This window comes from Callithrix jacchus, chromosome 5, assembly GCF_049354715.1.
Source record: "Callithrix jacchus isolate 240 chromosome 5, calJac240_pri, whole genome shotgun sequence".
Classification (NCBI taxonomy): Eukaryota; Metazoa; Chordata; class Mammalia; order Primates; family Cebidae; genus Callithrix; species Callithrix jacchus.
The window spans coordinates 148,942,139-148,955,402 of NC_133506.1; the positions used below are offsets into that span (position 1 = coordinate 148,942,139).

Here is a 13,264-nt window from a genome sequence, read left to right on the forward strand (position 1 = left end):
TTTTCTAACCCAGAAGAATGGGGAAAGGGATACTGGAGGTGCTGTGAGCTTACCATTCAAATAACTATCGTAGACCCAAAGAGCGATTTATTAGACAGAGAGTGAGAAAGAGAATGAGAGAGATAGCTCCCACGCTGTTGTGGGAGGGGATCCCAAAGCGGGCAATCCCTTCAGGTAAGGAGCAGCTGAATTTTAACATTTGAGTTATTCCCGCCCCATTCGTGTTCTCATCCAATGAGAGGAGTTCTTCCAAACTTCCTCTGGAGTGATTGATCTTTGACTCTGATACCGGATTGGCTACTTGGTCCACATCCCTGAGTTACAGAGCCCCGTCCTCCCGGAGCTTTTGGCGGGATTTTTGGAACAAAGGCGCCCCACTGGCTTTCCCTGCCCTCATGGGCGAAAATCAGACAAAGAACTTTACATTTGAAACCACTCTGGTTCCTAGATGGAGGCGTGGAGCCGGGAAACTCCTGCCTTTGAAACTACGCCCCTCGTGGACCGGGAAGACAAGGCCCTCATAAACATTTGTCAAAAGGCGTGGACTCATATAGTCAAAATAGGTGCGTTTTATTGTATTTACCTCGATAAAACTGACTTTAAAAAGGTAGGTGGCAATAGAAATGTAAGTGGAGAGTAGTATGTACATATGTTCGAATGTATTTGTTTATATGCTAAGGGAAATGCCCTAGTAGAATGGAAAAAGCTTGATGCTACATATGAGATAGAGAATTGCTAACTGTCTTTGAGGGGGTAGAGGGAATAGGGTTGGCCTCAGACAGGAGCATCTAAGAGAGGAGGCAGAGCGTATGTTCACACTTCTGGTAGGTTGTACATATGGCAGAGGAAGAAGGAAGTTGGAAAGTTTCTCTTCTGTTTTCTTCTATTTACTCTGAATTAGAAAGCAGGATGGAGGAGAAGGTATTGGGCATTTGGGAGAAGTGGTGCAAGTGTCATCCGGTGAGGTGAGTGGGAATGGACCAGGAGAAGATAGCATAATTGCTGGGTAGCACTAAAAGCTCTCTTGAGGTTGTTACCCATGTATTTCAAATTAGACCATGCAGTATAGTTTGTATTCTTCTGTAGTCCTACTTGGCTTCACAGATGCAAATGTAGAGTAAGTGAAGAGTTGGATTTAATCAGGCTTAGGATTTTGTCGACAGGCAAAGCAGGAGCAGAACAAGAGAGCTGAGGGTGTGTACAGGCAAAAGGGTGAAGTGCAGTTCAAAGACAGGAGGAGCAGTGGCCAGCTGCCTCAGGGAAAGGTGTCTTTGATGCCAGACAAAGACCCCCAAATCCTGAGGGCATTGTAGGACCTGTGGGTTCTTGATTTCACGCAAGAGAGAATTCAGGAGCGGAACCCAGGTGCAAAGCAAATGTAACATTTGTTGAGAGTATTGCCCCATAGACAGAGGAGCACAATCTCAAAGGAGATGCCTGGGTCTTGGATTGGCAGTTTCATTGATTACATGTAATATATGCAATTAGGGAAGGGATTATTTATTCATAAGTATTTTGGGGAAAGAGGTGGGTATTTCCGGGAACCCAAAACAGCCTCTCTGTCACCATGTAGGGTTTTTTCTGGTGGTTCCCATTGCAAATATACACTGTCATGGGCGATGGGGTATGTTTTTACTATGGAAATGCCTAACAGTGAGCAAATGATGTCCTTCAAGATCTGCTTTCATCCAGACGTCGTTGGCCATCCGGGATCCTGCTGGTTTGAAGTGGTCTCCAGCCCTTTCTTCCCTTTATAGAGTGGTCTTCACGGTCACAGTGTGTTTTCATGCCATGCAGGCAGTCACACAATTTTGTAGCACAAACCCCTGTGAAGTCCCTATCAATACAGGCAATGGGGTGCTGGGTGGAGTGAGCTGGACAAGTGGGAGATGGCGGTTGGACAGCAGGAGGTTTGACGTTGAGCTTATGGAGCAGTTGCTCTTATTGGCAACGAAAAGATCTAGAGAATCAAAATGGAAGCGAATGGTTGAGCAGTGGGGAGGACAGAAGGACACGGTAATGGGAGGATCATCTATGCAGGTTTTGAAATCACCAAGGATTTAAAAGAAGAGGAATCGATTTAAAAGAAACAGGGTTGGAGAGAGACAGTGACAGTGAACCAAGAGCTACAGCAGAAGGAGTAAGGAGTAGCAGGGGTTGGTGGCTGACTACCAGGAGGAGTGACAGACACCCTGTCTGATGACATGCAGTTCAGATCCAGGGGGTCGGGGGAGTGGAGCAAGTTGGCGCAAGAAGCACAGGGATGTGGAATTACAAGACTCAAATCCTCTCAAGAGACTTTGAAAGAAAACTCCAGGGCATTCTCCCAGTGATAAAAGACTGAAGAAACGTAACAAATGATACCTGATTGGGAAAAAACAGAAACGGCTTAAAGAGCATTAATTGAACATTTGGGGAAAATTTAATATTGGCGGTATTGCAGAGAATGTACTTTGAATTGATGTTAAATTTTCTGAGCGTGAAGTGAAAAGGAATGTCCCTAGTCTTAGGAAATATATGCTATAGTATTTAGGGTTCAAGTGTCATGAGATCGGCACTTTGAAAAGACAGCTCTTGCCCCCAAATTCTGTCTCTGTTACATCTTTCTCTGTCTCTCCTTAGCTATATGGAACAAACGTGGCAAATGCTAACCAATGCCAAATATATAGATGAAGGATACCCTTCACATTTTAAAAGTTTTTATTAAGCTATTTTGATAACTTTTCTATAGGTTTAGAAGTTTTCAAACACGAACTTGTAGAGATTTTTACATTTTACATCCTTCGTAGAGTCAAGCATTTGACACATTCCTTTACAATTTCTATTAACTTATATGCAGGAATATTTGAAACAGTCTAGATGTTCAAAATTAAGCTAATGGCTGAGATCAGAGGCGGCCTGGACTGCTGCCAGTGTATTCCTACTGCCTTGTATATTTCCTGGCACATGGTAGGTGCTCATTAAATGTCTTTCTTTTTGCTTTGTTTTGCTGAGATTTAACTTTATACATCCAGAAATTACATACAATAAACTGTACAAATATTAGGAGTACAGCTTTGATATAGTCTGAATATTTGTCCCTACCCAAATCTCATATTGAATTGTGATCCCCAGTGTTGGTGGATGAGGTGGGCCTCATGGGAGGTGTTTGGATCATGGGGGCAGATCCCTCATGGCTCAGTGCTGTCCTCGAGATAAGTGAGCCCACATGAGAGCTGGTCGTTGAAGTGTGTGGCACCTCCCCCACCCCCCTGGTCTCTCTCTTGCTACCACTTCCCCTAACACCATGAGTAAAGCTCCTTGAGGCCTCCTCAGAAGCTGACCAGATGCTGGTACCATGCTTCCTAGACGGCCTGCAGAACCATAAGCTAATTAAACCTCTTTATAAACTACTCAGTCTCAGGTGTTTCTTTATAGCCACGCAAGAATGGCCAAATACCAGTGTGATTCGTTTTGTGTGCGGGAATTAATACCTAGGGAATCACTGTCCATTTCAAGACATACAAGACATTTTCAGCACCCCAGGGAGTCCTCTCATTCTCTCTGCTGGTGAATAGCATCCCCCACAAAAAGTGGCCATTTTCTGGCTTCTATCATCATAGACTAGTTTTGCCTGTTTACGAACTTTATTTAAACGAGCTCATACAGTATGTATTCTGTCTGGCTTCTTCCCTTGATACTGTTTTTTTCATGTAGCAGTAGTGTGCTGTTTTAAGTTGCTTTGTGATATTTAATTGTATGAATACACACCACCATTTAAAAATCCATTCTGTTACTGATGGACGATGTTTTGCTTGTAGTTTCTTAATGAATTGGCTCTCCCGTGCATGTCTCCAATGGACAGACGAACTCTTCCTGCTGGATATTTATTCTGGGGTATAACTTTTTGCATCGGAGGGTATAAATATATATTTAGCTTTTGTAGATACTACAAAAGTTCTGTGAAATGATCGTTCAACTTACATTCCACCTAAGAATATCTGAGCATATTAGTTGCTCTGAACCCTGACACTTGGTGTCATCAGTCCTTTTCATTTTTAGCCATTCTGGCAGGGCTGCAGTGCTATTTCACTTGGTTTTAACATTAAATAGATGAAAATGGCATGCCTATAAAATGGAGTATTATAGAGCTAAAGCAAATGTGTTTTCAATGATTTAATATTCTGAGAATATGCTTGTGATATGTAAAGAGGAAAATTACACACAAACTCTGTATATAGTACTCTTTTATTTTTATTTTAATGTATACATATTAATAAAGAGGACTAGTGGAAATTCATCAAGATAATTAAGAGTTGAGTTTGGATAGTGGGATTCATTTTCTTTACCTCATACTTTTCTGTAATGAGATTACAGTCCTACAATGGAAAAATATCAATTTAAAAAAAACAAAAAAAATCATAAGGCATATTTTTAGGAATAGTCTTTGCCTGGGAAAAATGAAACTTCAATGTTCAAAGAATACACAGTACTTCTCTGGGCCTGTTTTATCATCTGTAAAATGGGCCTATGTCATGAACACAGAACAGTGCTTACCACTAAGTAAACAATAATTAAATGACAGCCTTAAAATACAAAATACGGGATGTCCTGGAGCCACAGGGAGACTCCAGTGAGGACACTGTGAGGTGACGTGGCTGTCTGCAGTACCTTGTGGTCTCAGAGCAGATGATGGTGGTAAGATTGTCAGAGAGTGCCTGGGTCTTGCCCTCCACTTCTGACAATGAAACTGGGAGAGGAACAGGTTACTTGGAGTACAAAAGTTCCTTTAGAACTCGGAAATATAACTGAAATATAACTTATCTGGATCAAGGTAGCTGGGCACCTGCTTCCTGTCTTCGTCACCTCAGTTGGTTTCCAGTTCCACATTAACTGTCCTTGTTCCCAGCTTTACAGTGTGTTCCCTTCTACTTTTGGTATGTATGTGTTTCTGTTCTTAGTAATCTGCAAAAATTAAGACAGCTGCTCCAAGTCACAGGTGTTCAGAATTAATGTGGTTGGTATGAGGCCCAGGCATCAACATTAAAAAGCAAAAAATTATAATTCTCTAAGTGACTCTAATGTACAGCCACAGTTGAGAACCACGGGGTGTATCCCTGCTGTGTTTTTTTGTGTGACTGCAACAAACATGTACTTTTTACTCCTTTTCTGGATACAGGAATGGGCCAAGATTTCATAATTAAGACACCAAAAGCAATCAAAACAAAAACAGAAACTGACAAATGGGATTGAATCAAACTGAAGAGTCTCTGCACAGCAAAACAAACGCCAGCTCATCCCAGCCTTTTCAACTTTATTCTCAGAGGTGTTTGGCACTTACATTCCTCTTTGATTTAAATATCTGAACTCCCATTTTCTGTCTTTTAAAATTGTGAGATTGGAGAGCTGACGTGTAGTCACAATGGTCTCTTCAGATGCCTCTTTTCATCAGAATAATTTGTGACTATACAGCAGTTATTTATTTTTCAGAGACCTGAATACACAGAATCATCTTCTTATTTTCTCTCATCTTTTTATAAGCTAATTTCATAAGGTTTGGAGTAGATGTTGATGCCTAACACTCTCTTTTATGTATATCGTGCTTTGAATTGGAAGGAAAAGCTCCAGTGAACAGATTACTTCTCAAGAAGTACAGAGTATCGGGTTCCACACTGAGCAAAGTCAGCAGCTCCTCCAATGTATAGATTCATTGGTATTCCTATCAAACTACCAGTGACATTCTTCACAGAACCAGAAAAAAACTATTTTAAAAATCATATGGAACCAACAAAGAGCCTCAATAGCCAAGGCAATCCTAATCAAAAAGAACAAAGCTGGAGACATCAGAGGCATCATGCCACCTGACTTTAAACTATACTATGGGGCTACAGTAACCAAAACAGCATGATACTGGTACAAAAACAGGCACATAGACCAATGGAAGAGAATAGAGAGCCCAGAAATGAGACCGCATTCTATGATCATCTGATCTTTGACAAACCTGACAAAAACAAGCAGTGGGGAAAGTTCACCCTATTCAATAAATGGTGCTGGGATAACTGGTTAGCCATATGCAGAAGACTGAAGCTGGATCCCTTCCTTACATCACAAAAAATCAACTCAAGATGGAATAAAGACTTACATGTAAAACCCCAAACTATAAAAATCCTGGAAGACAACCTAGGCAATGCCATTCCGGATATAGGAATGGGCAAAGATTTCATAATGAAGACACCAAAAGCAATCACAACAAAAGCAAAAACCGACAAATGGGATTTAATCAAACTTAAGAGCCTCTGCACAGGAAAACAAACTATGAACAGAGTAAACAGACAACCTACAGAATGGGAGAAAAATTTTGCAAACTATGCATCTGACAAAAGTCTCATATCCAGCAATCTAAAAGGAACTTAAAACAAATTGACAAGAGTCAACAACCCCATTAAAAAATGGGCAAATGACATGAACACTTTTCAAAAGAGAACCTACACGTGGCCAACAAGCATATAATAAAAGCTCATCACTGATCATTAGAGAAATGCAAATCAAAACCACAAGGAGATACCATCTCATACCCGTCAGAATGGCTATTCTTAAAAGTCAAAAAATAGGCTGGGTGTGGTGGATTTTGCCTGTAATCCCAGGTGGACTGCTTGAGCAGAGGAGTTTGAGACCGGCCTGGGCAACACGGAGAAATCTCATCCCTACAAAAAATTAGCCAGGCACAAGCCTGTAGTCCCAGCTACTCACAAGGCTAAGGTGGGAGGATCACTTGAGCCCAGGAGGCAGAGGTTGCAGTGAGCCGAGATCACGCCACTGCACGCCAGCCTGGGCCACAGACTGAGAACCTGTCTCAAAAATAGTAAGTAAATAAAAGTCAAAAAATAAATGCTGGAGAGGCTGTGTAGAAGGGAACACTTATACACTGTTGGTGAGGTGTTAATTAGTTGAACCATTGTGGAAAATAGTGTGACATTTCCTTAAAAACAGAAATATTATTCAACCTAGCAATCCCATTACTGGGTATACACACACAAAGGAATATAAATCATCTATCATAAAGATACATGCATGCATATGTTCAGTACAGCACTATTCCCAATAAAAAGGACATGGAATCAGCCTAAATGCCCATCAGTGGTAGACTGAAAAAAGAAAATGTGGTACGTATGCACCATGGAATACCATCCAGCCATGAAAAAGAATGCGATCATGTCCTTTGCAGGGACATGGATGGAGCTGGAGGTAATTATCCTTAGGAACCTAATGCAGAAACAGAAAACCAAATACTGCATGTTCTTACTTATAAGTAGGAGAGAATTGATGAGAACACATGGACACATAGAGGGGAACAACAGGCACTGGGGTCTACCAGAGGGGTAGCAGGTGGGAGGTAGAGGATCAGGAAAAATAACTAATGAGTACTAGGCTTAACACCTGGGTGATGGAATAATCTGTTTAACAACCCCCTGTGGCACAAGTGTACCTATATAGCAAACCTGTACATGTACACCTGAACTTAAAAGCTAAAAAAAAATCAGCAGCTCTGCAAGGGCGGGTTTTTTCCTTTCTCCTCTACACCTTTAATGTGCTGGCTTTGCCCTAAGTCTAGCTCCCCTCTGAGTACCAATGTGGCTGTAGCAGTTTCAATCATCACATCCAGGCAAAATAATGTCCACAGGCAAAAAGAGTCTCTGGAAAGGTCTCTTGGGAGCGAAGGAACTTTCACCACAAACACACTCAGCAGAGTTCCCTCGTGTCTCCTCTGCCAAGATGGAGTCCCACGGCCACTTCTAAAGCAATTACACCAAAGGTAACAGAGCTGGGAACATCCTACTTTCCTAAGCCACAAGAAGGGAAAGCAAAGTGACCCCTCAATATCCCAGCAAGAAAGAAGCAGGGATGCTGGAGAAGCAATCACCAGTGTCTGCCTTAGTTTCATCATTACTAACATTTGAGTGCACACCTATTTTCACTGTAGAATCCAAACATTTTCTCTAGAATCATTCTTTCCCACTGGGCCAAAATGAATCCCTGAGTTTTCTTTTGTTACTTCTGGTAACCTAATGGGATGGCATGATTGCAAGTCAAGAGTTAATCGGCCTCTTAGGAAACAAGGCACCCAGCAAGGTCTGGTACAGCCAAACTACTGCATCACTACCATGTCTTGTCTCAGTGTTTTCCTGTTGCAGATTCAGAACAGAAATTCACAGCCTTAATCTGACGAAGTACAATATAACCTGACAATCATATTTTTGTCTTTTTTCATTATCCACATACTCCCCATTTAATTACCCTCTCAGGTCTAAGTTCCTTTTGTGTATTCTTGATATATTGTAGTTTTCCAGCTTTATTAGACTAATTTCTTTTCAACAGTAACGTATTTTTGTACCATAGTAACAAACAGCATCTCAGATTTTGACGGTCACGTTTATGTCTTTACATTAACATGTCCAAGCTCTATGACCTGGTACATCACATATATACATCTGAAGCTGAGTCCCTATTTTCCTTCTATTCCAGAGCTTATTTTTGAGATTTCCCCACTCATCTTCCTTTTAAATGAACACAGTATCAACCACATTTTCTCTGGTCTTTTCATAAGTTACCTTCTCAAAGTTTAGAGTATATGTTGGTGCCCAGCACTTGATTTCCAACATAAAGCCTTTTGACAGGTTTGCTAGTTTGTCATGAGTTCTTGGGCAAAGCTGTGTCCTAAATATTTATTTAAAAATAATCCTTACAACAACCCTCTAAACTAGGTGTTATTTTTATTTTATATATGAAAAAGCTGAAGCTCAAATATTAAGTAACTTTTTCAAGGTCACCCAGAGCAAAGCCAGGCTGACTTGAAAGCCCAGCTATTCTTGAGGTTTTCTGAACTCTGAGGACTGAAGAACAGTTATCAGTCAAAGTGCAGATGTGTTAAAATTATCAGACTTAAAAACAATGCTTCTGAGAAACACTGGGGGGGAGTGGCACCCTGACTAATGGAATCCAGGTAAGCGATGCCCAGGGAAAACCATGTGATAAGGAAGGCTATAAGGGGAACCAGGCTTCAGCATGCAGAGAAAAAGAGAAACCATCATCTCATCTGGCAGAAAACTGAGAACTGGCCAACTCCCAGATGTCTTCCTGTATGTTCCTACAAGAATTCTGAGGGTCTTGCTCTGCTACGGTTTGTCCTAGCTCCCCTCTAGGTTCTGCTGCCTCCTTGTATTATTTAACTATAGGTAAGTTTCTCCCACTACCATTGTAAGACTTCCCTTACAACAAATAAGCTTCAAGAACATGTGTAGAAAATAAAAGATACCAAAGAATGTTTGAATGTATAATTACATTCTAAAACCAGCCAGACTCTTGGCCTAAGACTTCTAACAACAAACCACTTCCAGAGCCATTTGAGAAAATGTGTCTACCCAACTCTTTTATTGGTTGACTCATATGAAAGAGATGGGCATTTCCTTTCCCCAAATGGGAATTTACTATGCCCACTCCCTATTTCTTGAAAGCTGTTATTTTAAAAAAGAGGCAGAACAGGAAAAATTAAAAGACCAACATCTGACATCATTGTCGAAGACTACAAAATAATGTAATAAATGAAATTAATTTTCACAGTTTAGTACTGGATTAAACTCTGATATTTAAGAATTAGATGTCTCTCACTTAGTTCTATCCACAATCTCTTTCAGAAGTCAACGTACCGCTTCCTGTGTCAAGGGCTTCATAGAAGCTGCTGTCTTCTGAAGAAAGCACACCAAGTGTAGGGGTCAGGGTAAGCCAGGAGTTACAGCCAACCACCGACTGCTCATGCCCAAGAACCCCACCCTTCTGTGGCCATAAAAGCTGTGCCTAGGCTCCAGCACAGCCTGCAGCTGTGTTTCAATTGTAGCTGTGTTTGTAATTATAGGTCACGTGCCTTCTCTCAAGCCCACCTCCCACCCCAATCATTCTGTTTGGCTAACAAGTGACCACATTACAACACACGCATGAAAAAAACAAAACAAAACTGAATGCTCGCAAAAGTTACAAATAAAGATGGTATTAAGGCATATTGAATTTTGGCTGATACTTCTCTTTGATTTTGCTAAACCATGCAGAGTAAAGGCTAGCCCCATGTTGAATTTTACTGAAGAGTATAATAAACTGACAAAGAAAAAAAGACAAAAATAGTATAGAAATAAAGAATAGGCAAATACACCAGAATTAGGAATAGAAGTTGTTTTAAAGAAGAGAAATATTCTACAACAGATGAAGAAAGTTTTAATTTCTTTGCACATTAAACATTGTTTACCACAATCAGCTAACAGAAATTACTGTAACATTGGTCAAGATGACTTCATAAAACTTAAGATAAATGTTATGACGAAACTTCATTGAATGTGAATGGTAATGTTAGATACTGTATTTTTCATGGTAAAATACAATTTATCTTGAAGAGAAAGCAAATAGTTCAGATCAGGGAGACATGCTAAGGTTTTAATAAAGAAGAAAAGCTTTGCCTTGTCTAGAACACCTGACAACGTTTAGGACAATTTAGGTAAAAGAGATGAGTGAGATACCAGCGTCAGGCAGGGGCACAGGCTCATCCTTCAGGCTTTATGTACATTACTGGATCTGTGCAGCTCTCACCTTTAGATAAGTGAGCTGTATTTTTGGCAGAGGGATATTCAAAAATAGCCTTGGATATAAGTAATCATATTCTAACCATCAGGCCGTCCAAGGAATTATTTTTAAAGGGACAGCTGAGTATTTTCACATATATACTATTAAGGCATCTAAATTTTTGGTGTTTTCAGTATATAATTTTACTGCTACTTTTATTCTTTTTTCATTTTGTACAACTATGATATTAGGTATTAAGCGACACAATTCTTTCTCTACTAGTGAAACAGTTTATCCCACATCAAAAACTCTAAACTGAGGGAAATATATAATCTGAGAGAACACAGAAAAATATATTGAAAAATCGAGAGAATTATTTTTAACCATCATAAAAACAAAATCTTAACTGACAGTCCCTTAAAAAAAAGTAATTAGAATGAAATAGGTATTAAAATTACTAGTTCATTTTACAAAAGAATAGAGCCATAAATTGTTTAATTGCCCAATTAGGCAACTACCAGATTCTTTAGTCAACACTAACAGAATTCACCTTTCCGCTAGTCAACAAAGCATATAAATATTTAACATCTCTTGAATATAACGTTTTAGTGATAACAGAATACATAGTTCTATCCATTGTTGTGACTGTGTACAAATTAACCAGGTTAAATATCAAAGATACACTGGGAATACTCCCCAAACCAAAACAGAATATTAATTAAATGAATTTTAAAAGCTTAAGAAATAAAAGAATGGGACAGTGCTTAAACAGTTATTGACCTAATCAAGACCTTTAAAATTACCACCAAAATACACTATGATTTTTTGTTTTTATTTAGTTTACAGGAAGAATCTATAAGTACAGGTTGCAGAAAGAAAATGTTTAGTGCTATTTACATTTGTTTTAAAACTCTGCTCTATACAAATTTAATTCTGATCATTATGAACAATATTTCTGTAGATCTACTGCATATAAAGCCTTTTCATCAAAGCATTAACAATGAATAAAATAACCTGATTACATTTAAACAATGCTGACCATTTGAAACCATTTACATTTAATGTTTGTAAGGGCTGTTGACAGTAAGTACAGAATGTAATGTCAGCCTGCAACTTCATTTTTATAGAGGCTAGTTATTTATATGGAATATTGTTCTATATACTACACGCCAATCTATATTTAAGTCCTATAGTTAGGTATTTTATAAGTCTTTTATTAAATATATTCTACACATATTTGTAATTTCATCCAGGAAGAATTTCTTCCCAGTGAAAAAATATAAAATCTTTCATATTTTTACAGGTTTAGATGAAACTAGCTCATGCTTTAGTGCTGTGCAAATTGTTTTAGCATATCAATCTTTAAATTATTGGTACAAAGCAAAAGAAAAAGTGGCATTCCTATTTGTGTATGCCATAAAAATCAGCTTTTGATTTTAATACAATTGCAAGCACTAATATCAAATGCAAACTATATAAAGAAACAAAATTAGAACTATGGAGTTTTTTTAAGAATTCATCTGAACTCTCTAAGGAGTAAGCATGACACTGGATGTGGTTCCAAATTAATGATAATTATGGAAAATTCAATTTGCTGATATTCAAATACATAAAATCGATCAATGAGGTTTTCTAATGTTTCTGCTCAATAATGAAAGCCGATGAGTGACTGGAAATACCCTCCCACACATTAAGGCTAGGAGTCGCACTCTCACCTCTTCTTGTGCTGTCTAAACAAGCACTCAGTTACTGTAGGATTCAAGAGTGCATGTCTTAAAGGAAAGAATCAGCCCTCTACTGAGTGCTTTCAACAGGCACATTTTTTCATTTGCTGCAGTGAAAACAGTCACACTCAGTTTAGTATTCTGTGCCGGTGCAGCCACCACGGCTGACTTTGGTAGAATTCACCCAACATTTTAGTTTCTTTTCCATTTTTTCCTCTCAGGTTTGCCCAGTAATTAACTTCATTAATTGCTGAGTGTCTTCTAGTGTGGAATTATATATATATAAGTATTTCTAGGTACCATAAACTGTTATAAATTCTGCTGATGAGGAAAATAATGTCAATCTTTTTTAGTGCAAATTGTATTTGGAATACTTAATTTATTAGTTCTGATGATGAAAATTTTGTGGCAGCAAAATGGTTTCTGCTACGAAAGATAACTTGTTAGTTTTTACCCTGGAGACTGACTGCATTCAAAAACCAATATGTTTTAAAACAGCTCAACATAAAAATATAAGAAATAAAAAATCATAGCGAAAAATGTTCTTGGGTTCTTTTTACTTTCATGAGAAGAGATGACAGTGTTCATGTGGTAAAATTCAGTTCCATGGATTTACAGGCAGACTGTTCTGAACGGTTTCTGAAGCAATGTCGGGTCTTTTCTGTCCCAGCAGCATGAAAGACAAAGACTATATCGCATCACACTAGGCAGACAGTGTTTACAGGATTACACAACAATTACTCTCTCCAGTCTTTTCACGATTCCTCTGACCTAGAGAAAACGAAGAAGAGCCTCATTTATAAAAATTCTAGAACTGGAGGGGAAAGGCGCTAGGCAATCAAGTGTAGATATAGTTTTGGGTTTTTAAAAATGTTTGCATTTTTCAAAATTAGGAAACTGCTATAAATGTTCTTTTAATTTTAGCATGTTTCAAAAATGTCTGGTTACTTGCTTGA

At 38.9% G+C, this 13,264-nt stretch overlaps 1 protein-coding gene across 2 annotated transcripts in view; it reads right to left on the reverse strand.

Annotated features, from left to right (window-relative positions):
* Positions 1-10,222: 10,222 nt before the first annotated feature.
* The window catches only part of UBL3 (ubiquitin like 3), an 85,098-nt gene continuing 82,056 nt past the window's right edge, over positions 10,223-13,264 (reverse strand). For both annotated transcript variants that reach the window (XM_002748920.6, XM_008998073.5), the window contains one exon: positions 10,223-13,079. In XM_002748920.6, the coding sequence (XP_002748966.1) occupies positions 13,027-13,079 (53 nt within the window). In that variant the 3' untranslated portion in view covers positions 10,223-13,026. The remainder of the gene's footprint in view (positions 13,080-13,264) is intronic.